Raw genomic sequence first — 25,724 nt, 5'->3', positions numbered from 1 at the left:
AGCACCTACTTTTTAAACCTCTAAATTTCTAAATGAGAAATTTCTGGCAAACATAAGCCAAAACATATGCACAGTTTATTACATGTGTTCAATACCTTGAATGCCAAAGAATAATTCTCAAGAGTTGAATTCCTAGTTCAAAAGGCTATGGTCACTTCAACAGATCAATACTACTTATAGCTATCAATTTCATCATTCTGCTATTTTTGATGGTCTTAGTCAGTTTTAAATAAATGAATAATGGTTTAAATTGAATCCTGGATTAAACTTGAACATCATATATATTTTTCTAATTTATTGAAGTTCATATCTATAGCAAGTCATTTGATGAATTGATTGATGAATATAAGTACATTTTTTTTCTTTTTAGTTCACTGTTGTACGCCACCCAGAGTCACATTTTGTGAAATGGGCGGCCGTATAAATTTGTTAGATAAATATATAAAAATAACACATTTCATTTTTCAAATCTCATTAAGTTTATAAATCAGGTCGTCCCTCCCACAGTGAATCACTGTTCCTATTATTCAGGAACTGTTCCACTGTTCCTGAATAATACTGCAAAACTGTCATATTATCTTGTATCAGAAATGTGGTTTTTGTCCCCTAATTTAATTACTTGCACCATCTCTCCATAAACCATTTTATGAGACATTTATTCTCACTTTGTCTTTTAAATACAGCTAGTGCTTCTAAAGAAATTATCAAATTACAAAGTTATACAATATTTGAACATTTCAGATATTCACAAGAAACAGTCATGGGATTGTCCCCCCCTCCCCCCGCTTCCAGAATGGAAATAGATCAATCTTCTTACTGATCTATTTTATCATGTTAATTTTTGCAATGGATTATTTCCCCCTCCTAGGGGAGATTAAAAAGGTATAGAAGTATAAGCACCTGTGAGAGATAAGAATTAGCTAGATGAATGAATGGGATGGAGATAGATGAAATGTGAGACCAAACAGTACACCTAGTAAATGGTTTTCACAAATTGTAGTAAAAGTAGTGACATTAGGAACAGGAAAAATTGATCTTAAATTAATCTGCGATATGTGAAATTTACTATATAAAGTAGCATCTACTGTAACATTACTTCAAAAATTCTGTGCTTCCAAACAACAGAAACTTGGATAGGAGAGGGATTATCTCAGTCTCCCTGGTCCTAATCTAGTACTTTCAACACAGTCCCTTTCATCACCTAGCTCCAGAACATAAATTACACCGAATGTAGTTTGAACTTGAATAAGTACATTGGATTGCAGGGTTAGAATTTTCATTGATGCAAATCAGAGGTGGGTTTCAGCAGGTTCTGACCAGTTCTGGAGAACCAGTAGTGTAAATTCTGAGTAGTTCGGAGAACCGGTAAATACCACCTCTGACTGGCCCTGCCCCCATCTATTCTCTGCCTCCCGAGTCCCAGCTGATCGGGAGGAAATGGGGATTTTGCAATAACCTTCCCCTGGATTGGGGAGGGAATGGAGATTTTACAGTATCCTTCCCCTGGAGTGGGGTGGGAATGGAGATTTTACAGTACGCTTCCCCTGCCAAGCCTGCCATGCCACGCCCACCAAGCCATGCCACGCCCACCAAGCCACACCCACAGAACCGATAGTAAAAAAAATTGAAACCCATCACTGGTGCAAATGTAGATATGAAAGTAATAGACATCATCCAAAGAGAATGTATATGAAGTGATATATCAGTAACTCTTCCCTCAAGAAATCTTAAGTCACTTTTCTAAATATGTAGATTTCAAAAGGACTGTTTTTTTTAAAAAAACCAAAACAATAATTAAGCATTTATGCTTTAGCACTTAGAGAGGACAAAGTCACTAAAGGCTGAAGAGAACAGATCCTCCAATAAATCCAGGATAGAAAGGGGAAAAGAGCAGCATTTTAATTTTTTTATGTTTATTTTTTTATTTTTAATTCAATACATCAAAACATACAGGAGCAATTAATATGTACTTGCTCCAGATGTAGCATATATTAGAAACTCAAGTAAGGAGTGTTCAGGGACTTGAAATTTCAAGGCTTTTAAAGATATAAGGATATCAGAAAATTTTATTGGATATATGGAGAAATTTAGTTATATATGGAACTTACGATCTCATCCCCCAAAAAGGGAAATGCTGTTTGATCTAACAGATCAATAGGCAATACCAAGTACACTCAACCATATTGAGTTTTGTTATATGTTGTTATATAATAACAATATTATATAATTAGATCTGGGATATTAGTTACAATTTGTTCTTTTTTGTGTGTGTTAAACAGAAACCAAATATTTTTAATCATCTCTTCCATTACTGTGACACTGGCAGTTTTATTTATGTTTTTGTGCTGTGGGAATGCTCAGATTGTTTTTTTTTAAAAGTTAACCAGAGCAGTTCTGTTCTAAACCCATCAACACCTACTCTCCAGATGGGTAGTGTTAACTAAAATAAACATGACCTTCTCTTGTTGCACATTGTAATAGAATTTGTGATTACATCACAAAAAAAATGTTCTTAAGGATGTCCTCTTAAATTAATTTTAGAAGGTTTCACATAAATCCAGAAAAGCAAAATAAAGGCATTATATGGCAGTAGGTGAATTGCTTAATTTACTGGAAAGTAGTAATGTCTGCAAGACGGCATACATTAAAAAAACAAAATACTATTGAATTTCTACTTTAATAAATCAAATGTTATTAGATCTTCTCGTCATAAAATATGAGAACCTTACATGCACACAAACATACAACCTTTAAAGGCTATAACTCAATTTACTTTTAGTATAAACTGAAGTTTGTTTTGGCTACACACTACATGCATTTCCCTGAAATTAAACAATTCTTTTTTTTTTAGTTTTTCAGCTAGCCCTTTCTTCCTCTGTCCCATAAAACACATAGATTGGGAAAAAATAGCTTCTGTAATTTTATATAAAAATACAATAAATAATGCAACAGCCATTTAAGGAAGACTGCATTAAACAAATGGAAATTAATGCCAAAAAACATTCAGCTGAATTATGTTCGTAGGCTTGGATGATGGCAGGAAAAAAACATAGATAATAAAAATAATTTTTCATTAACTTTTAGAAAAACAAAATTTCTTAGCCAAACATGTTCAAGACATAAGCAATTAATTTAAAAATGTTCATTAAAAGCAGCATCTCCAAAACGACCTTGATGTTCATTTATATGATATATAATTTACACAACTGATAGGAAAGCATTTTTAATTGTTCCTGAGAATGAAAACATGAACCTGTATCATTCCCTCTGTTTATAATGTTCAAAGTACAAGGAATGGCCATTAAATAATTAAAGTGGCTTTATGCATATTCAAAAGGATCTTATGGACAGAAGCAGTATGTGATGGGCTAGAATGCCAGCAGAGAAGGCAGAAGTAGGCCAACGGTGTTGTGGGACCAGCCAGGACTCTGAGGCTTCTGTGCAATGGCCTGTTGAAGCCTAATGACCATCTTATTTTACCCTATGATTGCTGGACTCTGGAGGATGGCACTGTAATTATAGGAGTGCTAGACTATGTGCTCATCCCTGAGGCCTATCTACTGTTAAAATATTTAGAGGATAGAAGCTGTGGAATTTTCAGACTTGTCATCTATGAATAGAAGGATTTCATTCTATTTACTATTGCGGGTGGTTGCCTGATGGCTGGGTGAGAGTTGGCATGATTCAGGGTGCACTGTACATGAGTTGGATTGTAATTGAGGTTGCTGGGAGAGGAATTGCTGGGCTGCTAACCGCAGAAGCATTTCAGCAGCCTGGACCCTTTTTGGTGGGTAGATAATTCATAGGAAGAGAACGAGACCTTTGGCCTGGGAAGGAGGTTGTCAGGTAGTTGAGAAAGAAGACATTTCAGGGGGATTGAGAACAGGCAGAGACATTTAGGTAGTGATGGATGGAAGGAGATATACTATTCTACAGTTTATGCTCAATCTAAATCCTGGTCATTGAACTTTCAAAGTCTTGGACTTCTGACTCTGCTATTAAATAAGGCCTCCATCATATGTGATTTGTTGGGAATGGAGAGAGCGGTTGCTCTTTTAGAAATCTGTCATCAACCAAAACTCTAGGGCAGTGATTGTCTGGGGCATTCTGCTGGCAGCCAGAGGTGCTGCTTTGCAGGCTACCGGGCATGAGGCCTTGTTTGTTAAATTGGCTTTAGGAATCAAGTGGGACTGTTAATGCTATACCTCCCTCCCTGCTGCAAAGGAACCTCACTGTCCAGATTGATGGCAGAGTTCCCCAGTCTTATGGTCTTGGGGGTCTTCAATCTGCATTCCTTTGGGATGGAGTCTGAGATAGCTCAGGAATTCATCGACACCATGGCAGCCATGACTCTAAACCAGGTCACCAAAGGCCCAAAATATAATGGTGGTCACTCTTTGGATCTGGTTTTCCTGTTGGATGAGCGGCAACATGATATGGAGTTGGGGAGATTGTCATCACTCCCCTGCCAAGGGAGACGAGGCATTGGACTTACCGTGAACGCCGTTTCTCCGGGGGCTGCGGAGTGGGTCAGGAGTGGGATGATCCAGTTGGTCTGGCCAGTCATTGAGTCGAATAGTTTTGGCCATGCCTCCTCGTGCCTCAGTCGCCTCCAGTTTTGTTTGACGAAGCAAGATCTAAAAGACAGCCTCTGCCAAGAATTAGGAAGAAGTTGTGGAAGAGTCGCAGGCAGGAGGGGCTGACCCACTCCGCAGCCCCTGGAGAAACTATATTCACGGTAAGTCCAACACCTCTTCTCCCAGAAGGCTGCGGAGTGGGTCAGGAGTGGGACATACCCAAGCTCGTCAGTCCTACGGGTGGGAAGCCTGCAAACTAGGAGGCCTCGAGGCCCGGTGTCCCTGTTGGAGTACTCTCCTGCCGAAAGAAGACTCCGCAGATGTGAAGACATCCAAACGATAGTGTTTAATGAATGGAACAGGAGTAGTCCAGGTAGTTGCCTGGCAAATTTCCTCGAGGGAGGCCTGCGTGGCCCAAGCAGCGGTGGTAGCTGCACTGCGAGTGGACTGAGCAGTGACACGCCTCGGAGGAGGGATAAACTGTGCTTCATACGCCTGGGCAATGCAAGCCCGGAGCCAGCGACCTATGGTGGCCGAAGATACCTTAGATCCCAGTGAGGCGGGTTGAAATGATACAAATAGCGCCTCAGATCATCTGGAAGTGGCCGTCCGCAAGATGTAGATCTTAATAGCTCTGCGGACATCTAGGGTATGCCATTTGTGTTCCAGTGGGTGAGCTGGTCTGGGGCAGAAATTTGGAAGAATAATTTCCTGTTCCCAATGGAATCAGGAATTAATTTTAGGAACAAAGGATGGGTCCAGTCGGAGGACCACTCTGTCTGTGTGGATGATACACAGGTCAGGCCAGATGGAGAGGGCCACCTGCTCCGAAATGCGGCAGGTGGAAGTAATTGCCACCAGGAAGGGTACCTTTAGAGATAGGTACCTGAGGCTCGATGTGCGTAAAGGCTCGAATGGTGGTTCAGTGAGGGCCTTTAGTACTCGTGGTAAGTCCCAGGAGGGATTCCGGTGAACTACTGGGGGATGAAGATTCCGAGCCCCACATAAAAACTGTGAATGTATGATGAGACAGCGGCGCTCCATCCCTGGGCGACAGTACTGTGGAGAGCGCGGCAACATGGCGTTTAAGTGTGTTGAGCGCCAGTCCCTTACGGAAGCCATCGTGGAGGAACTCCAGGACCTGCGGAACAGAAGCTGAAAGGGAATTAATCTCACGCACAGAGCACCAAGAAATAAATATCTTCCAGGTGATATTGTAGAGTCTGATGGTGGACTATCTCCTGTCCGCCTGCATGACACGAATAACGTCCTCGGAATAGAGTGCCTGTCTCAGAAGGAGCCCCTCAATTGCCAGGCGGTCAGATTGAGCCATTGGGGCTCCGGGTGGTTGACTGCCCTCTGGCTGAGAGACACCTTCTCGGTTGGAAACCGCCAAGGACGCGCTATGGAGAGGACCACAAGGTCTGAGAACCAAGGCCTCCTCGGCCAGTGGGGGGCGATGAGAATTACGTCCGCTTCCTCCGCTAGTATCTTGCGTATCACTCGAGGGATTAATGCTAGAGGCGGAAACGCAAAGAGGAGCCCCGGTAGCCAGGGGCTACGGAGAGCGTCCGTGTCCTCCATTCCCAGCGATGGGTAACGAGTGATAAAGCGTGGAAGCTGAGCGTTCGCTGATGTGGTGAACAGATCCACGTGAGGTTGTCCGAATCGGTGACAAACGTTTTGGAAGAGACCGGGATGGAGACGCCACTCCGACGGTTCCACCATGTTGTGACTGAGGAAGTCCGCTTGGAGGTTGTCCTTGCCGGCGATGTCCTCTGCCCACCTCCCGACCTTGAGAGCCTCCAGCATGAGTGACCTGGACCTCGTCCTTCCTTGGCGATTTACGTGGGCTTTCACCGCCATGTTGTCGGTAAGTATTAAAATATGGTGGCCCTGTATGGTCGGTTGGAAGGTCCGAAGGGCCATGTAAATTGCTCGAAGCTCTAGTAGATTGATGTTGTACTGCATCTCGTTGGAGGACCAACGACCCTGAGCTACTTGCTCGTCCAGGTGCACTCCCCATCCCTGGAGGCTGTCGCAATGACTATCGGGCGAATGTCTATGAATACACATCCCCTGTCCAGGGCTGGGGATATCCACCAGTGTAATGATCGGCGAACCGACAGAGGCACCCTCAGCTTGGTATGAGAAGCAGCAGTCTTGTTCCGTTGATATGGTAGCAGGAGCCATTGGAGACTGCGTGCATGGAGTCGGGCCCAAGGCACAATATTTATGCAAGATGCCAGTTTCCCTAACAGTTTCGAGAGCGTGATTTTGGACACCGTCGGCTCCAGGAGGATTTGACGGATGAGTAGTCTGAGATTGTCTCTCCTCTCGTGAGAGAGGAACACTTGTCTCGCCCGGGTGTCGATTATTGCCCCAAGGTGTGTTAAGCGGGATCGGGGTTCCAATTGGCTCTTGGGTAAATTGACTAAGAACCCGTGTTCCCGTAGGACCTGCAAGGTTAGTTGTAGGTCAGCTAGTGCCCGTGGAAGAGTGTGGGCCTGAACTAATATGTCGTCCAGGTAGGCTTGAAGCCATACCGGGACGGAGCGTAAGTGTGCCACAAGGGCCGCTAGGACCTTTGTGAAGCTGTGCGGTGCCGATGCCAGGCCGAATGGAAGGGCACGATATTGCAGGTGTCGCCCCGCGTAGCAGAATCTGAGATAACGCCGGTGGGCTGGTGAGATAGGGATATGTAGGTAGGCTTCAGAGAGGTCTACGGAAGCTAGGAAATCTTCTGGCCTGATCCCCTCTAGAATAGACTTCAGAGTGTTCATTTTGAACCTCCTGTAGACAAGGTGGGTATTCAGTAATTTTAAGTTGAGTATCGCTCTCCAGCCCCCAGAGTGCTTTGAGGATTGAGTAATATCCCTGCCTCCATTGGGCGGGGGGGACCTCCTCCACAGCCTTGATGTCTAAGAGATGTTGGATAGCAAGCTCCATGAGTCTGCGTTTGTGAAGGGAGTTGGAGACAGGGCATGGTACGAAGCGGTTCGGGGGGCTGGAAAGGAATTCCAACGGGAGTCCGAATTCGATGGTATAGATGTGATGCGGGCCCACCTGTCTACAAAGAGGCTCAGCCTGCCTCCTATGGGAGGAGTGGGAATTGAGTCATTTCTGACAACGGAACTGGCCTGAAGTGACTTTCGCCTTGTGCAGCAGTGACTTGAAGAGTCCCTGAGGAAATAGGCCCGTAAAGGCCGGAACATCCGGGGAAGCACCTTTGTCATCAGAGAGATCATTATCTCTCTGTGGCTCGTCATCTAGGCTGAGGTCAGCGCTACCCCTAGATCTCGTTGGGGACCTATCAGGGGATCCAGTTAGGCTGGCAGAAGGCGAAACTCGGGTGCGTCGTGAATGAAGGCTTTCCGAAACCGCAGAAGCTGAGCGGTGTTCCTGGATGCCCGCAGCAATGCCATGTGAGATGGCTCTGGCAATCAAATTTTGGACTGCCTCTGGCAGATCTTGCAATTCCAGTGAGTTAGAATGCTGGGCAGGTGGTAGTGCCAGTGGTCCCTGAGGGGTAATTGCGCAAGCGAAGGGGTCCCCTTTATTCTGATTCTTGGAAGATGGAGAATCAGAACATTGCTGGTCAGTTCTCTCTGGGGACAAAGCTCTGGAGAGGTCAAGGTTATCATCAGCATCCGGGTCAATAGAACCAGAGCGGGTACTTGAAGTGGAAGCCTCAAGATCAGCTCTCTCCCGACTTCCGGGTTGCTGTTTGCCGTTGCCAGATGTTCCTTTGGGATCGTCAGCTTCCAACGCCTGTTAGAGCCGCTTTCACAACGGAATGGCGGCTCGAAAAAACTCCGTTTCCATGAGGAAACGGAGATAGAGCCGGCAGGGGTGGGTAGAACTCTCTGCGGAGTCCCAAAAGTTTTTTTTTTACTTTTGGGACGGAGCGGATGAGATGTCCCGTATCCCCAGCCGTCGCTCCGGGCTTTGGGAGACCTCTGCTGATGCAGAGCCAGGCGTCAAAAGCAAGCCTGCAAATTTAACAGACTACTCAAAGAAAATGTGAGCTGGACCTGTAATATTGAACTGCAAGTATTTTACTGATTTTTTTTTTTTTTTAAATTACTTAAGAGAGAGGAGGAAAAGAAAGAGGAAAAAAAAAAGAAGCCTTTTAAAATGGCGTTGGCTGGAGGAGAGGCTGAAAGGGAAGTCTTTCCGTTTTCTATTACTACAATGTAGCGGAATAAATACCACTGGCTACATTTGTAGACAAAACTTTGCTCCTGTGTCTTTTTCTCTCTTTTTTCCCTTGGAGACCTGATATTGTTGTTGATTGGAAAGAAGTCCTTTTTTTTTTCTTTCTTGCTTTTTTTTTAACAAAGCCTGCCTGGGCGGAAACATGGCACTGAGACTCATAAAGTCAGATAAACAAGAAGGGGGGGGATCCCCCCACCAACAACTTAAAGGAACAAGTCTTAATTCTTCAGTCTCAGAAACCTGATTTTAATATAATAGAATTTTTTATAGAGGAGATTGAAAGAAGGGAGGAGATTGTGAATCAGCAATTTGAAAAATTTAAGCAGGAAATTAAAGAATTGGTGAAATCTAAGTTTGATTTTTTGGAGAAAAAATTTTCAAAAGTGGTTAATGGTTTTACAGGATTTATGATACAGTTGGACACAAATACTAATGTACTAGAGTCTAAAATGGAAGAAATTCAAGATAAATTGGACAATAGAATTCAAAAAATTGAAAATGATTTGACAAACACTCAGGATAATAGCTTAGAAGAAAAACCTAAAATGGATGCTGATCAAAAGTATGGTAATGCAGAAAATCTGCAACAGAAGATTGAAAAAGAGATTTTAATGGTACAATATAATTTTACAGAATATGCGATAAGATTAAGAGGTTTGCAGGAAAATAATAGAGATGATTTAAGGAAAATATCTTCTGAATTTCTAGCTGGGATTCTAAAGGTTCAACCTGACGAAGTGTTTTGTAGGATCGACAGTTTATCGAATCAACTCCTGGATTGCTAAGCAAAGGCAATGGCCTAGAGATGTGGTGATTTATTTTACAGATAAGGAGATTAGGAATAATATCGTTCAAAACTCCTTCAATTCTAATTTGCAATTGTATGGAAGAAAGATTTGGATTTACAAGGAACTTCCACCTAAGATATTGATGGAAAGGAAGAAATTTGGTTTTTTGGTGAATGAGTTAAAAAAGAGAAATATCTCCTACAGGTGGGACGCCCCAGTGGGTATTATATTTAGATACCAAGGAGAAAGATATCAGCTAAATACTGTTGAAAGAGCGGAAGAATTTTATCAAAATAGGTTGAAAATGAACTTAACATCTCCAGGTATAATACAGGATAAGCAGAAGGAGCCGGAAATAAAGGTAAAATATCGAATTACAGAGACTGTACCAGATGAATTGCCTTTGGATTTATTGGATACCCCAGCTGGACTATCTACAAATTTGAGAGAAGAGGCATCTAATCCTAATGTGATGACTTATCAAGGCAAGGATAAACATGGAAACCAATTAGGGGATATACAAGGGATAAAAAAGAAATATGAGATACAAAAGCAAAACCAACAAGACCAATCTACAAAGCAGAATAAAAACCGACCAGATGATACACACTTTATAGAAAGGGAACCAGGATGGAAACCAAACCCACAAAAAGAAAAGAAAAAAAAAGAAATAGGTGGCATAAAAACAGAAATTTCTAATCGGGCAACAGTGAAGCCAGTGATTTTTAAAATACGAACGATTATGTGTAAACACAGAAGAGGCGACGTATTGGTTAATATCATCCTGAGGTTTGTGGCAGATCTCTGCATGGCCGTAATCTGGGGACGTGAAACGAGCCTTAAACTGATGGATTTGAATTATCCATTTTGGAATTTCTTTTTGTGTTGATAAACATATTATATTATCTTGAATCACAAGGCAAGAGAATTATGCTGGGGCATGCAGAAGATCGGGTTGTTACCCACTACGATGATGGGAATTAATAATCCTGATGAAACCCACAATTATTACTATATGGAATATAATTATAATGTCACTCGGGTGGTTGTTTTTACTTTTATACATATAAGAAGATATTTACTACTGATGGGGGCAGATATGATTGAAGATCCTGAATAAACTGTTGCACCAGTAAGCTATGTTACCCGATTATGGATGTTGGTTCTACCAATCCAGTGGAAAGACCTCAAAGAAGATACTATATGGATTATAAATTTAAAGTCATTGTCTTTTCTTTTTTTTTATTTAGATATAATGGAAAATATAGACATATATTTTTAAGAAGTGTGGGCAGTGAATCAAAGATGTTAAGAAATGTTGTGTATGGCAATTTTGCATGATAGTGGGTGAATAAGCTATTTAGTAGATTGATTAGTCTAAGAAAAGGGATTTTTAAGTGTTATATTTAGGGGAGTGGAGGAAATGGATAGAGTGGAATAAATGTTAAACTAGATTTTATGGGGAAGGCCGCTTTGGAATGTTATAGTAATATATATAGAAGATTAAATGTTAAAGTAGGACTTATCGTATAGTTTTAAAGTGGAGAAGTTATTTTATAATGTCATAGTATAATGTCTTTTTTTTTTCCTTTCTTTTCTCTTTTTTGATATGTATGGATAAAGGGGGATGTTATAATATTAATAATATTTTTAGTAAGTAAAGGTCAATATCTAGAGGAGGGAGTAAGTAATCTGTTATGAATTAGGTTTTTTTTTTTGTTATGAAGAAGTCACAGGGGGGGATGGGTGGGGAGGGGGGGTTAGGGAGGGGGAGGGAGAGGGGGAAAAAAAGGGGGGGGGAATTTGTATTTGAAAACTTTTTCAATAAAAAAAAAAAAAAAAGATCAGCTCTCTCCCTTTCTGCTTGCAAATATTGATGCTCCAGTGCCCTTTGGCGACATTGGAGGTCTTTAATTTCAGTCTGCGATTGAGATTTTTTGCCGGAAGCAGACTTGGAAGTGGCCTTGTGGCTGGTCTCGGTCTTATTATCAGATGACCGTTCTGCCATTGAGATGCTGGCTAAAAGGGCGAGGACAATAGTCTGCGCTCCTGATGAACAATGGACAGCTTCTCCAGGTATCTGGACAGACCAGTACCAGAGGGGCTGATGAATGGTCGAAAGCAAACTGCAGTGGCAGAATTGTAATTAATTTTTTTTAAAATGGTCACCTGAGGTGGAGATGTGGTAACAAAATGGCCGCCCCAAAGGAAGCAAGGTGGCCGCCCATGGTGATTCTACTCACCGTGCCTGGAAATGGCCACTCCGTAATAAGGCTTGACCGCCCAGCTCGAAAGGCTACGTTGGCCGCCAACAACAACAAGATAAGAACCCCTTGATATGGGTTGAACTCCTTCATCGGAGTGTGACAGCCTTCATGATTGTGCTAGAAAGAAATGGCCACCGAAAACATCAACTCAAAATGGTGACCGTTGGCATGATATTGGAGGCGTGATAATGGCCGCCGCTGGTGAGGTTCCAGTGGCTATTGACTGAGGGAACTGCTGACGAATTGAATTGCCTGCTGGTGCTGCAAAAATAGCCGTCACTTAATGCAAGCGGCGAAGCGATGGGAGAGTTAGCCCCGATCAGCTGTGGAGCGGGCGAGTGGCGGCGGCAGCGGCTTTTTCAGCCTAAAACTGAAGTGGCCAGCTCACACAGCACAGAAACCTCAATCTTCAATTTGAAGCAAAAATAACGTTGACAGTGTGTCAGGAGTGAGAAGACTCGAAATTCCGTCTGGTCAGATCACTGAGTCGAATAAAACTGGAGGCGACGGAGGCATGAGGAGGCGTGGCCAAAACTATTCAACTCAATGACTGGCCAGACTAACTGGATCATCCCACTCCTGACCCACTCCGCAGCCTTGTGGGAGAATTTCTCATCTCCTAAAAATGCTCTGCGCCACTCCTGATTATGGAGAGGCTGAACCTACTCGACTGGTTCTCCTCAGGGGCTTAATGAAGCCAGAGGGAAAAAGGAATTATTCAAGAGTTAGGGTTGCACAAACCGACTGAGACTTTGGTTGTCACTTGAGATAAAACGGCAGCTTGGGCTTTGGACTTGATTATTCCTATATTGCCTTCCTCCCCCGTGCCATGCAGCCTGAAGCTATCCTTAGTTTACAGAGGAGCTGGGAAAGATGAAACGTACTACAGGACTGGCTCATGGATGAGCAGTGAACCTGATTTTCTTTGGACTAGAGCCACTGTTGCAGCAATAAGGTTGAATCTCCATACAATTGTCCAGCAATCATGGTGAGTCCTCCAAACTCCCTTGGAATGGAAAACCAATCCCAAGCTTTTAAAGGCACGGGTTTGCTCTGTTGGGTTCCACTCTTACGTTCCACCTTGTAGCTTAACCATTTTGGCAAAGGCTATGATTTCAGATTTCCCTGTTTTGTATGCAATATTGGACTACATCATTCATCACATTTCTAAGCCATGTAGAAGGAAGGGCAACAAGAACTGTATCATCTGAATACAATATTGGGATCTAGTGATAGTTTGAGCTGTTCAACGATTCAATTATGGAATTAATAAATTAAACAGGGCAAGGGCCAGAAGGCATTCCTTCTGCACATGTCTCTGATGTGTATCATTAGAAAACAGCATTGATAGCTACATATTATTCTCAAGGAGGAATGGATGTCAAACTTCTGGATCAAATAAAGACGCTGCTTTATCCATCATACTATTTCTGAGCTATTCCCACAAAATCCTTCTGGCTATAGAAGACAAATTTAAAGTCCTGAAATACCACATGAAATGGGAGTTTTAAATTGTACACAGACTTCCAAACAAGGTAGTACACTACCAGAATATGGTCTACAGTTACTAATTATCCATTCTTATCCACAGATGGTCACCCTATCTTACGGAGTTACTGTGGGGAAAAGATAGGAGGGAACACTACCTATTTTACCTTGAACTCCTAAATGAAAAGCCCTGACAGTTATATATATCTAACTATCTGATGTCAATTCTGAAGCTGACCTGACCAGAGCCATTTTGAAGCTTCAGCGTTGCCATACTGGAGCTGAGGGATAGGGAGGGGGAAATAGACATAGCTGGGGTTTTGTAGCCAAAACAAAATACTTTCTCCTGGGAGCCAAGGACATCCAGAGGTGGTCAGAGAGAGAGGAGGACTGAAGTTACCATGCAATCGGATGACACCTTGACTGTTTGTTTGGGAAAGGAGATTTTTTTTTACTTTTAATTAGGTGAAAACCGTAGGAACCTTCAGAGTTGGTTTTCACCAGAACTGTGCCAATCTGATATATCCAATAAAACTATTCTTTGAGGAATCTACCTGCCTCAGAGGTTTTTTTTGCTATGGGTGTATTACCTAGAATCCTGACATCCTGTTTATATAGCATTCATATGGTATATATTAATCTTCTATAGTTTAACTTACATGTTTGAGAGGAAGTACGATAAAGACGGGGGTGGGGGAGAGAAATTGGGATTGTTTATGTATACAATCAAAAATGTTAACAAAATAACCTACCTTTCTTTGAGAAGACCCTGTTCTAATGACAATCCACAGTTTGGAAGTAATTCCAGCACTATTTCAAAACTATTCAGCTTAAAATGTTCATAAAGCCTCAATAGTAAGTCGTTGCAACCAGCTGCCTGCATCTATTTAATAGGAACCCTGACTGAGTTACCCAAAGTATAAATGTTCTAAAGAAGATTTAGATATACATTTTTAATTCCAGTTGGTAGGGATTGTTACAATTTGGGTTTTTACATCCCTGGGGAAATTGACTTGTGGCATTACAGGTTTGTGAACAGAATGGCAATGAGTGCAAGTAATTAAAAATGGCTGCTCCAAGAATACTGCTTCAGTGAACTGCTCCAAATAAATTGCATTTTTCGGGGAGATACATTTTTCCAGTACATACTGGTTATGACTGGGTGTTGGTCCATGCTTTATCTTAAAGCAAGAACATTTTTCAAAATTTGTGAACTTTTGGTAAATTCAGAGCAGTGTTAATAGTTTCCCAATACTAGTTAAGCAGAAATAATTGAGCCACAAACATTATTTTTAAATTCAGTATCAAAAATGATTAGCACAAGAATCTTATACGCTGGAGGGGTGAGACAGGTCACTCTCTCCTGCCTTCTAAGTGTTAAGCTTGTCCCATAATGGTTCTTTGCTTGTCTTTCATTGATTCCCGGTGGGAAATTACACTATCATTATTTGTCAGTTTGCTACCACCTTTCAACCTCATGATCTAGGCTGCTAAGGGCACTAAAACAACACCAACTGCTTACAAATTATGATAGGTGAATATGACCCTGCAAAATATATTTTATATTTTTCTTTTATTGAAAAGTGGATGGGAGAAGAAAGAAGATTCTTGACTATGTCAAGGTTCTAATAAGGTTTGCTTGTCTTTACAGTGTTTCCCGATTTCATGATGTGCAAATGAATGGTACTTGCTATAAAATACATTGTGGACCATGAGCTGTGATGGTTTTCAATTGGGTGTAGATAAAATACTGAAAGGTTTCCGAAAACTGCATAGCTAAAGCTGTACTGTCTTTGGAAACCTTTCCTCCCTCATTTTTGAAGTGGCATGTGGGGGGAATTAAGAAGCACCCCTTTGGTGGCAAGTGTGAGCGGGCTGCCAAACATCTGAATTTTGATTATGTGACTGCAGGGGCACTGCTAGAGCCATAACTTTGGGCATAAGTCGCAAGTCCATTTTTTCAGCACCATTGTAATTTTGAATGGGCATTGAGAGAACGGTCATAAGTCATGGACTACCTGTATATTAAATATGGTAGATATAGGAAACTTTTAATTCCTCCACAACAAAAATAGGGCTGGAGGACCAGACATTCTATCAATCTTTTTGCAGATTTCGCTGACTGTGCAAGCTACAGTCTGACGTTTTGTTAAATGCTTGTATCAAAAATTCTGACAACAATCTTGGCAGATAGCCTACAGATGATTTTACCTTTGACCATCAGACTATGCAGTCTGGTTTCATAGGAAATTAGGTAAATTGGTATCTTAGAAATGTATTCTGAAAATTGAAATTTATAGTGATGTTTCCCTGGATATGGCACAATTTAAATTTTTCACCAATTATGAACTTACATATTTCATTATCAAGTGGATTGAAGTGTTCTTGTTCCTATGCTAGAAATAGTACAAATGGAATTATTTCCTCATCTACCAAAATTTTGCTTGGGACTTATTAAGGATGCCCTTTGATTCCATTTATATTTAATTTAACACTGAAACCATTGGCCTATCTTGCAAGGCAACTGAAGGACATTCTGGGTATTAAAATGGATGAGCATGAATCATTATTATATGCTGATTGTATATTTGGTCTTATTGTTAATTGGGAACATTCCGTACCGATATTTATTAAAATAGTATGACAGATAGGAAATTATCACATTATTTAATTAACTGGATTTAATCTCATATTCTTCCTATAAGGTCTAATGCATTTATGGAAATTTAAATCTCTTAGAATATTTCTCCCAGAAGCAAAATATTTTTATTATGTAAATGTTTTAAAATATTTATCTTAGATTAATATTCATATACAAACATGGTAAAAATCTCAATTACTTAAAAACTGACATAGGAAATCAAAAGGATTCCCAACCCATGGTAACCTCAGCAAGTATATCATCACGTGAATAATATTCTTGTATTTTTGCATCTTGACTGCAAACATAGCTCATTCATTTGACATATAAAACAGCATATTACCCCTTTTGTTTGTAACAATTATGATTAGGACAAGAAGTTAAATTATTAACATTTGACTTCCCATTTTACATACAACAGTAAACTATAAATTTGTGGAACCTGTAGGCAAGGCTATCTTAAAGAGTTTGCACCCACAGGGCGAAGTCTCACTTATATTTTGGCATATTGAATTTGAGGCAGTAATAGCTGAACAGTACTCATTTTCATAAGCTACAAATTGTCAAGTGCAAGAAATCAGGAACCAGGGTTGTTCAAGTAAGTAGAAGTTTATTTTATGTCATTTCTAAACAAGAAACTGAACTATTAATAGTCCAGGGAAATTGGTGATAGATAAGAACCAATGGAATTCAACAGAGGCTGGACTTAGATCTCTTGTGGGTGCGAAGGGACTCCAAACTAATGATGCACTTGATCCCTCCCTCGGGCTCATCCTGGTAATCTACACAAATTTCATCAACATAATGCTTTACATATCCATTTTAATTAATCATTAAAGTGTGGACATTATTTTAAGGTATTTCCTACCTCCAGACATATTTGATTGTTTTGCTAACTGAAAGTTCAGAGTTTGTTAACATAATAGAAGAAATATTGAATGAGAAGTACTCAAGCCGAAAGCCTCAGATTCGATAATTGTATTTACTTTTAATCTCTTGCACTCTGTACCTCCTTTCTCAATTATGAAAACTTGTTATTTATAATTAGTGAGATTCCTGGTTAAAAAAAATTACTGCTTCTGAATTTTGACAGATTACATAAATTGCACATATGAAAAATTGACATAATTTCATGGTAATGTTTTTTCCCCCTCAAGCTTCCATTATCTTAATCATGTGGACAGCCACCTACTCAAAGAAAAATAATCATTACCAGTTGTTTATAGTAGCAGGTGTTAGGTTTAAAATATAGTGGTGTCGTGATTCTGAATTTACAAACCTAATCAAGCTGCAGAAATTTATTTGGAAAGTACTGAAAAAGCCTGCCTGAACCTATGAAAAGCTGAATTATTTCAAGTTTTCTTTTAAGGTTGATGAAGCATTCAAATACCTCTAGATCGTATGATTCCATGTTATTCTAAATAGGCTACATTTACAAAGTTCCCCAGTGCAACTATTAGAAAAATAGCAATATGTAAGCAACAATAGTCAATCTAAATTAAAAGTAGATTAAAACAAATTTATCATTAGAATAATCTGGGTTTGATATTTTTTGACTTGCTTGTGAATGATTTGGTGCTTGAGATGTGCAATGATGTTAAGTCTAATGATTTCCAATATTCTAAAATGGTTAGCACAAAAAAAAAAAAAAATCAATTTTGGGAAATGGACATTAAACTGGTAAATTAATTCAATATGAGAAAATGCAAAGTGAATGGCGAATGGATCCATAATAACAATAATAATAACAACATTCATGCTTCAACTTGGAAAAGCATCTACATTATGACCATATATTTATCCTACATTTTTGGGAAGTATTAAATCAAATCAAAACTACGGTATCTGGTAGGCTATATGTTATTTTTCATATAAACTAGTATGCTTTAAGCATATGGAAAGAGAAAATGAAATGATGGTTCAGTTTGCTATTGTGAAGGCAATGTTTGGGGCTTATTAAGAAAAGAATCTAAAATAAAATCATAGATATCATGATGCACAAATCCCAAAATACTGTGTCAGGTTATGATCACTAAATCTCAAAAGGATGATTTAAGAGGTATGTATTTTTCAAAGTATAAGACGCACCAGAGTATAAGACACACCTTAGTTTTGGGGAAGGAAAATACGGGGGGGAAAAATTCTGCATACCAGGTATTCATCTGACTAGTCCCAGCACATTAGTTTGCTTGCTGATTCTGAGATTGGGGTTGGTTGGGGCTGTGCTTCTAAAGCACAGCTGATTGTCGGAGGCCGCAGCAATTAGAAAAGCAGGCAAAGCACGTAAAATCGCTTCGCTCGCGATGGGGATGAAAAACAGCTTCAAAAACACAGCTGATAGTCGGAGAGAGCTCCAGTGACTAAAGCAGGCGAAGTATGGAAGGGGTAAGAGATGGCAGCAGCTGTTCTGGGTAGCCATTTTGGGCACCGCGCGGGGTTACATTCAGAATATAAGACGCACCCAAATTTCCAGCCTCTTTTAGGAGGAAAAAATGTGCGTCTTATAGTCCAAAAAATACGGTAGACAACATCCCTACAAGAAAAGATTAGATAGATACTAGACCAGCTATGGTTAACGTTTTTGTCCTTGCATGCTGAAAGTGCCTTGGTAGTACAGGGGTTTAAGGCACCCTGTTATTAAGCTGGTTATTAAGACCAGCTGCCTGCAATTACTGCAGGGTTCGAATCTCGCCAAGGCTCAAGGTTGACTCAGCCTTCCATCCTTTCTAAGGTAGGTAAATTGAGGACCCAGTTGTGAGGGCAATAAGCTGACTTTATATAAATATACAAAAGGATGGAGGCTATTGCTGAGCACATTGTAAGCCGCCCTGAGTCTTCGGAGAAGGGCGGCATATAAATAAATAAATAAATAAAAAAAGTGTGTGCGCACGTGCCCACGACAACATGCGTGTGCTTACACCAATACAATGCGTGCATGACACCCCCTGCGGATGCACGCGCTATCCCCCTGCGTGCGCTTCCCCCACCCCGCACGTGCGACCCCCCTGTGCCCCGTTTTGGACCTAGCAGGTCTCCCTGAAGCCTCCTGGGACCAAAAAAGGGACGCAGGTGGCATACTGCCTCCCCATGCTCCCCCCGCCCTTCCCCGCATGCCTATGCTGTTACAGGTGTTATGTCTGCCTTGTATGCAGCTTTATTCCTCTCTAGCATTCATCTCCATTGTTCAGTGATGCATTTCCTACCTCTCTAGGATTTACCTCTATCTGCTCCTGTGAGGCATTGTTCCATGGCTTGTATATTGTTTTAACTGCATTTTGATTAAACAATAGTGCTTCAGAGACCTGAAAATCAGGTGGCCGGCAGGAGGCCCACGCGCAGAGCTCAGCTGGGGCGAGGGCTCACATGCCAGCACAGAGGCCTATGCATGCCACTTGTGGCCATAGGTTCGCCATCACGGTACTAGACTTGTTGCCTTTCAGTTCAAGCCACAGATCCGTATTGTATCCAATACTGAGCTGTAAGATGGTTCTAAAGTCTGAAAGTCAGAATATGCTTGTATCAGTACATTAGTTTCCAACTCTTTCATATGCACAGCCAAAACAATTGTTGAGCTTAAGAAACAAACTCATTCTTTTTAACACATTTCTAACAGAAACGAGAATGATCTGGAACTGAAATTATAAATTTGTTATAGATTTTGCACAGAGGCAAATGTATCCATGTTTCAAGTCAAAAGTTAATTTAATAGTGCAGAAGTTAATTTAATAGTGTAGATAAATATTTGTTGCTATTAGCAAGACTACATTGATGTGATTTAGTGAATTATCCTGTGGGGCCACAACATCGCTTTGTTGAATCCCTGAATAAATCAAATAACAACATCTTAAGAGCAGAAAGAGACAGACTTAAGATGTCCAAGATCAATTGTGTGCATTGTAGTGTGTGTGTTCTCTACAAATCTAAAGGCCACAAGCAGAGGTGCAAAATAATTGTGGGTGGAGATACTTCTAGAATTAAGGGATAAGGGAGCTTCAGAACAGCTGCCCATCCTATAAATCTGTTTTCTATAGCAGAATGATTGTCAAAATATAGCTATTCAAAACGAATGAAGTTCATGCTTTTCTCTTCCACTGCTGTGCTTTCATTCAAAGCAAGGAAAGCTGGAGGGTTTTGTTAGTGATCTACTGCAAATCACGGAGAGAACTGCCAGTGACAATTCCAATCTGTCACATGTATTCCCTACTACAGAGCTAAATCCATGATTCCCAGGTAGCTGGCAAGAAAATGGCCATGAAATAATGCTGAATGTGGTATTTATAGATTGAAAGATTTTCATAATTCATGCTGCTGAAAAAAAATAAAGGTTTATTTGAAAGAAGTAGCTGACAATTTGAAAATTAAATATGGATGGATACCTTGTGCTTGCAATGCTTGGCGATTCTGCTCCAAGACGGCATCTTTCTAACTGACTGGCAACAATTTGCCTTTCCACTTCAAGTTCTCTGGTGAGTCTTTGAAATTGGAGTTCCTGTAATTAAAAACAATTTAAAATATATTTAGATAATGGTCAAATAAAATAAAAACTGGTTCACACATATGAAAAGATTCTACTGAGATAGATATCAATTATATGTAAAGCACTAACTTGTCTTTCATCTAAAAATGAAAGTTAGGGACCCATGGGTAAGAACTGACTTTCATCGCTCAAAAGTTGAAGTCTGGAGATTCCCAGCTCCTGAAAAATGCCAGGTGGTAGGATCATGCTACACCTATTCTTGGTTCAATGGCCTAGATACACATACAAATTACTTTACGACTTGAAGTGAGTTTATTATAATTAGTTTTTCCTATTATAAAAGTTTCTCCCTCTATGTTTTTGGTTACAGAATGTACAATAAATTCAGTAACTGCCTTAAATGATAAGCAATGCTTATACAGGTAATCCTCGAGTTCATTTAGTGACCATTCAAAGTTACAACAGCACTGAAAAAAGTGACTTATCACCATTTTTCAGTTACGGCCTTTACAGCATCCCCATGGTCAGTGATCAAAATTCAGATGCTTGGCAACTGGTTCATATTTATGACCACTGATGTGTCCCAAGGTCATGTGATCACCTTTTGCGGCCTTTTGACAAGCAAAGTCAATGGGGAAGTTAAATTCACTTAACAACTGGGTTACTAACTTATCAACTCCAGTGATTCACTTAACAACTGAGGCAAGAAAGGTCATAAAATGGAGCAAAACTCACTTAACAAATGTCTCACTTAGCAACAGAAATGTTGCTCAATTGTGATCGTAAGTCAAGGACTACCTATACTACCGACTATCTGGCTCCACTCGGGTTTAAGGCAAGAAACAGAACAGAGGATATTAAACCTTGCTTCCTGGTGCATATAAGGAACATCTCAGAAAACCTTTTCCTAATTTTAAACAAATGGGTTACTTATTCTGATGGATTCTTGGCTGATTCACCTTAAGCTTTCATCAGTTAACCAGGTTTGTAATTACAGCTACTGTCTGTGCATTCACTTCTCCCTTTCCAACCAGGGATCAAATAAAATATCTTATCCTCAGACAACTGTAAAAACGCCAATTGAAACAACTGAAAAAATATACCTATAAAGGTATAATATTGCCTCAACTACAAATCTACTTTGCTTCACCAAAACACAGAGTTTGAATTTAATTCAGTGGAGATGTAAGTTGTGCCCAGTGATAGCCAATCATATACAAATATTTATTTCTTTATTAGATTTTATCCCACCTTTATTATTTTATAAATAACTCAAGACTGCAAACATACCTAATCTTCCCCCTCCTCCTATTTTCCCCACAATAACAACCCTGTGAGGTTAGTTGGGCTGAAAGGGAGTAATTGATCCAAAGTCAGCCAGCTGGTTTTCATACCTAAGGCATGACTAGAACTCATAGTCTCCCAATTTACAGCCCAGCACCTTAACCACTACACCAAACTGCCTCTCAGTAATAAAGTAAACTGAACAGGAGCAAAAGCAGTACAGTAACTAGGAGCAATATTACAGGACAGATAATCCCTGATTTATAGCCATTTATCTAGCAAGCATTCAAAGTCATGATGGCACTGAATAAAGGGATTTATGACCCGTCCTTATACTTATGACCACTGCAGTGCCGCCATGGTCAAATGATCACAATGTGAGTGCTTGACAACCAGAATGTATTTATGATGGTTGCTGCATCCCAAGGTCATATGAACACCTTCTGTGACCTTCCCACATGGCTTCCACTAAGCAAAGATGGAGGAAGCTGGATTCACTTAACAACCATGTGATTCACTTAAGATTGTAAAATCAGGCACAACTCACATAACAACTGCACTGTTTAGCAACAGAAATCCAGGTCAAGGATTTGTAGGTCAAGGACTGACTACCTGTGCAAAAAATCACTACATAGCATTAGAAATGTGATGTTATGCACATATTTTTACTACCCACTGCATATCAGCTGTTTTGGGAAGAGTTCCATAATCAGGAAGTTTAGCCAAGTTATTATATAGTCCTCACTTAATGATTGGTTTCTCAATGAGCAATCGCTCAATGACACTTCAAAGTTATGACAGACCTCTCCAGCACTTATTACTGTATTTTCATTATTTCACTGTTTATTTTATTGTTTCACTATTTTGCTAGTTTTATGTTTACACTTCTTTGCATTTCTTTTACTATTGTAATCTGCCTACGAGTAGCCCCATGGTGAGACAGGCAGCAAATAAATTTAATGAACAAATAAATAATGGCTTATTGATACTGGTTATTATTTTTATTATGCTGTATGTTACATGCATTGTTATAACTTTGCAATCTGCTTATATTCAACTAAGAGGCATAAAAATATCTGTAATAAATAATGCCTGCTTAGATAAAATGGAAAGTATTTTGACAGCATGCCTTGATTCATTTCATTCATATTTGTAAGTCTTCATGACAGACGATACTTTTTAAAAATTTGTACTGTTATTCTTAAACAAAAGTTCAATGCAAACAAGAGCATTCATAATCCCAAAATTTTATTATTTTGCTCCCTTTCTTGAACTATTGAGAAATGTTGAGTATCACCCAAAAGGAATATTAATCTATTAAAATATGACAATGTTTTTCTCTGTATCTTGTAACAGCTCTGAAACAAGCATTTGCTTTATATGGTTGGTTTTACCATAAACCTTCTGGAACATTCACTTGTATTATTATTTTTGCTTTTAAAATGTTCTGAATGCTATAAGAAAAGAATATGGCATGATAGCAACAAGAATTCATATATTGCAGGTATTTAACGATAATGCGCTTCAAAGCATTGGTGAACCAGATTAAAAAAAATACCAGAATGTACTCAATATCATAATTCACTCCTAACCGCAGTTATTGACGCATGGAGAACAAGGAAAATTATACTGCATGGACATCAAAAGAAAAACATTTCATATTTGGAATTTATCCTTAAGAACAACAAAGCAATTTTCAATCAGGTTACTTAGTCATAAATGATTTCAGATTAGCAAATTAAACAAAAACAAGACGAATTCACACATAATAACAAATTTTGTTGCTTTTATTTAGAACGGTACTCAAGTTAGTATTGGAAAGTTTAAAGTTTAAAAAAGCCTTTGCTAAAGCACTTTCCTTCTAAGCACATATAATAAAGGCCAAATGTTCACCTTGAATAAAATAACAAATTAGTCCAAACAATTAAGGACAGACATTTTTGTAGTTTACCCCTTTACTAAGGATAATTCTATAGCAGATAGATCAAATGAACTCTAAACACTGATACCCCATATAATCAATCCCTCTTGATTCAAGACATTACTGCAACCTAGACTGTCCTTATATTACCTCTGATAGCTCTAATTTTTTCTTGCAATTAAAATAATAAACAAAGGAGGTGGTTTAATTCTAGCTGAATTATTAAAGACTTTTATTCCTGGATTCCTGTACTGGTTTCTTTACACATTCATGGTGTTCCTTCCATCTAACAATGACCTAAGGATTTTCTTTCACTCTCTCAATCACAGTGTCCATTTATAAGAAAAGTGATAAATCTAACTTGTCCCAGCAGTTTCTTTTTTTAAAAAAAATATCAAAATAGGCTTTGTAAGCTTATTTACAAAACTCTTGCAGATGATTAGAAAGGATGGTTGTGAATATAAATGTGGTGTATGAATGGCTGTTGAGTTTGAAGGTTTGATCCTCCACTTTTAAGTACAGATACATCTTATGAAAGTTTTCAGAAATAAAATAAACATATAGTCTAATAATACACACTAAAGAAAATGATCAGGGATAAAAAGTTATTGCTCATCAAGATCATGAAACATGTATTTTTAAGAAACAAAATGCAAATAAAAATGCTCCTATTATCTGAGGTAGCTAGTTTTTTAAAAAAAATATTAAAAACTCTATTATTCTAAGAAAGGAAGGAAGGAAGGAAGGAAGGAAGGAAGGAAGGAAGGAAGGAAGGAAGGAAGGAAGGAAGGAAATAAGTAACCATGGCCAGAGAAAATCTTTTGTATTGGGAGTGTATTAAAGCAAGTAAACAAAGGCTCAATTGACATCATTATTTCAGTTTCTCAAACTTATTTATTATTAGTATTATGGATGAAATATTTATGCCAAAATAATGTCCAAGGAAAACATTATTTGCTTGCTTGTTTGCCCCAACCCTGCTTGCATCTCCTTGCATTCATCACCCCAACCCTGCTGGCCTACTGTAAAACCATGAAGATCTGATTATGACCTTGAGTTGGTGCCTTAAGTGTATTAAGGGCCCTGTGTCTTGGCTATTTCACTTGGTAATCACATATATTTATTCTGTATTGTTTTAATTATTTGTTTTTTTTTATAATGTACACTGCCCAGTGTCACTTATTGAGATGGGCAGCTATAGAAATTAAGTATTTTTTGTGAACACAGCAACTACTGATACCGTAATGAATTTATTACCTTGTAATAGCACTAGAACTTAGACTTATATATCGCTTCACAATGCTTTACAGCCCTTTCTAAGTGGTTTACAGAGTCAACATATTGCCCCCAACAATCTGGGTTTTCATAATACTCTTGAATATTTTGTAAATCTTGATCAAAGTAACTATAAGCTAAGGAGGATTGTTAAAAGAGGAAAGAGAAAACACACTAGACATTTCGTATTTGGCATTCACACATAAAAATAATCTCTCTGTCATACATTCTTTTTGACCTACACCAGGGGTGTTCAACCTTGGCAATTTTAAGACCTGTGGACTTCAATTCTCAGAATTTCCCAACTAGCCATGCTGGCTAGGGAATTCTGGGAGTCGAAGCTCACAACTAGATGGCTAGATTACAGCTACATATCTAGACAATGACTAGATTACATATGTTGCAACTGGAAGGAGGACTTTATTAACATATCTTGCTTAAAAGCTTAAATCTACTTTGAGTCTCAAGCTTGACTGACTCCCAGTGATTTCATGAACATGGCAATGCATTTTTCTTGACAATAAAAATTTCTCACTCCTACTAATGTATGCCGACCTTCCTCATTTATCAGCAGGAAGACTCAAATCCAGGAAATCCCCACTGGCACTTGTACAACACCTGCCCAAGAACTTTAACATAGATTCCCTATGGAAAATCAAATGGGTCCTGAACACCCAGACATAGGAAGACATATAAATGACCTCACAAAAAAAGTGCCAGGGTTTGAAATATCACGTCAGCAATGGACAATCCTAAATAGGATTCGCATCTCACATGGCGTCTGCCGG

The 25,724-nt window shown here is 39.5% G+C and overlaps 1 protein-coding gene across 16 annotated transcripts in view; it reads right to left on the bottom strand.

Moving 5' to 3' along the window:
• Positions 1-25,724, bottom strand: part of PKP4 (plakophilin 4) — a 169,086-nt gene that overhangs the window by 82,471 nt on the left and 60,891 nt on the right. For all 16 annotated transcript variants that reach the window (XM_034425615.3, XM_034425643.3, XM_034425634.3 and 13 more), the window contains one exon: positions 20,356-20,468. In XM_034425615.3, the coding sequence (XP_034281506.1) occupies positions 20,356-20,468 (113 nt within the window). The remainder of the gene's footprint in view (positions 1-20,355; positions 20,469-25,724) is intronic.

This window comes from Pantherophis guttatus, chromosome 1, assembly GCF_059756535.1.
Source record: "Pantherophis guttatus breed Tessera chromosome 1, ASM5975653v1, whole genome shotgun sequence".
Taxonomy (NCBI): Eukaryota; Metazoa; Chordata; class Lepidosauria; order Squamata; family Colubridae; genus Pantherophis; species Pantherophis guttatus.
The sequence above is the reverse complement of the archived record's forward strand: the minus strand, read 5'-3'. Positions and strand labels throughout refer to the sequence as shown.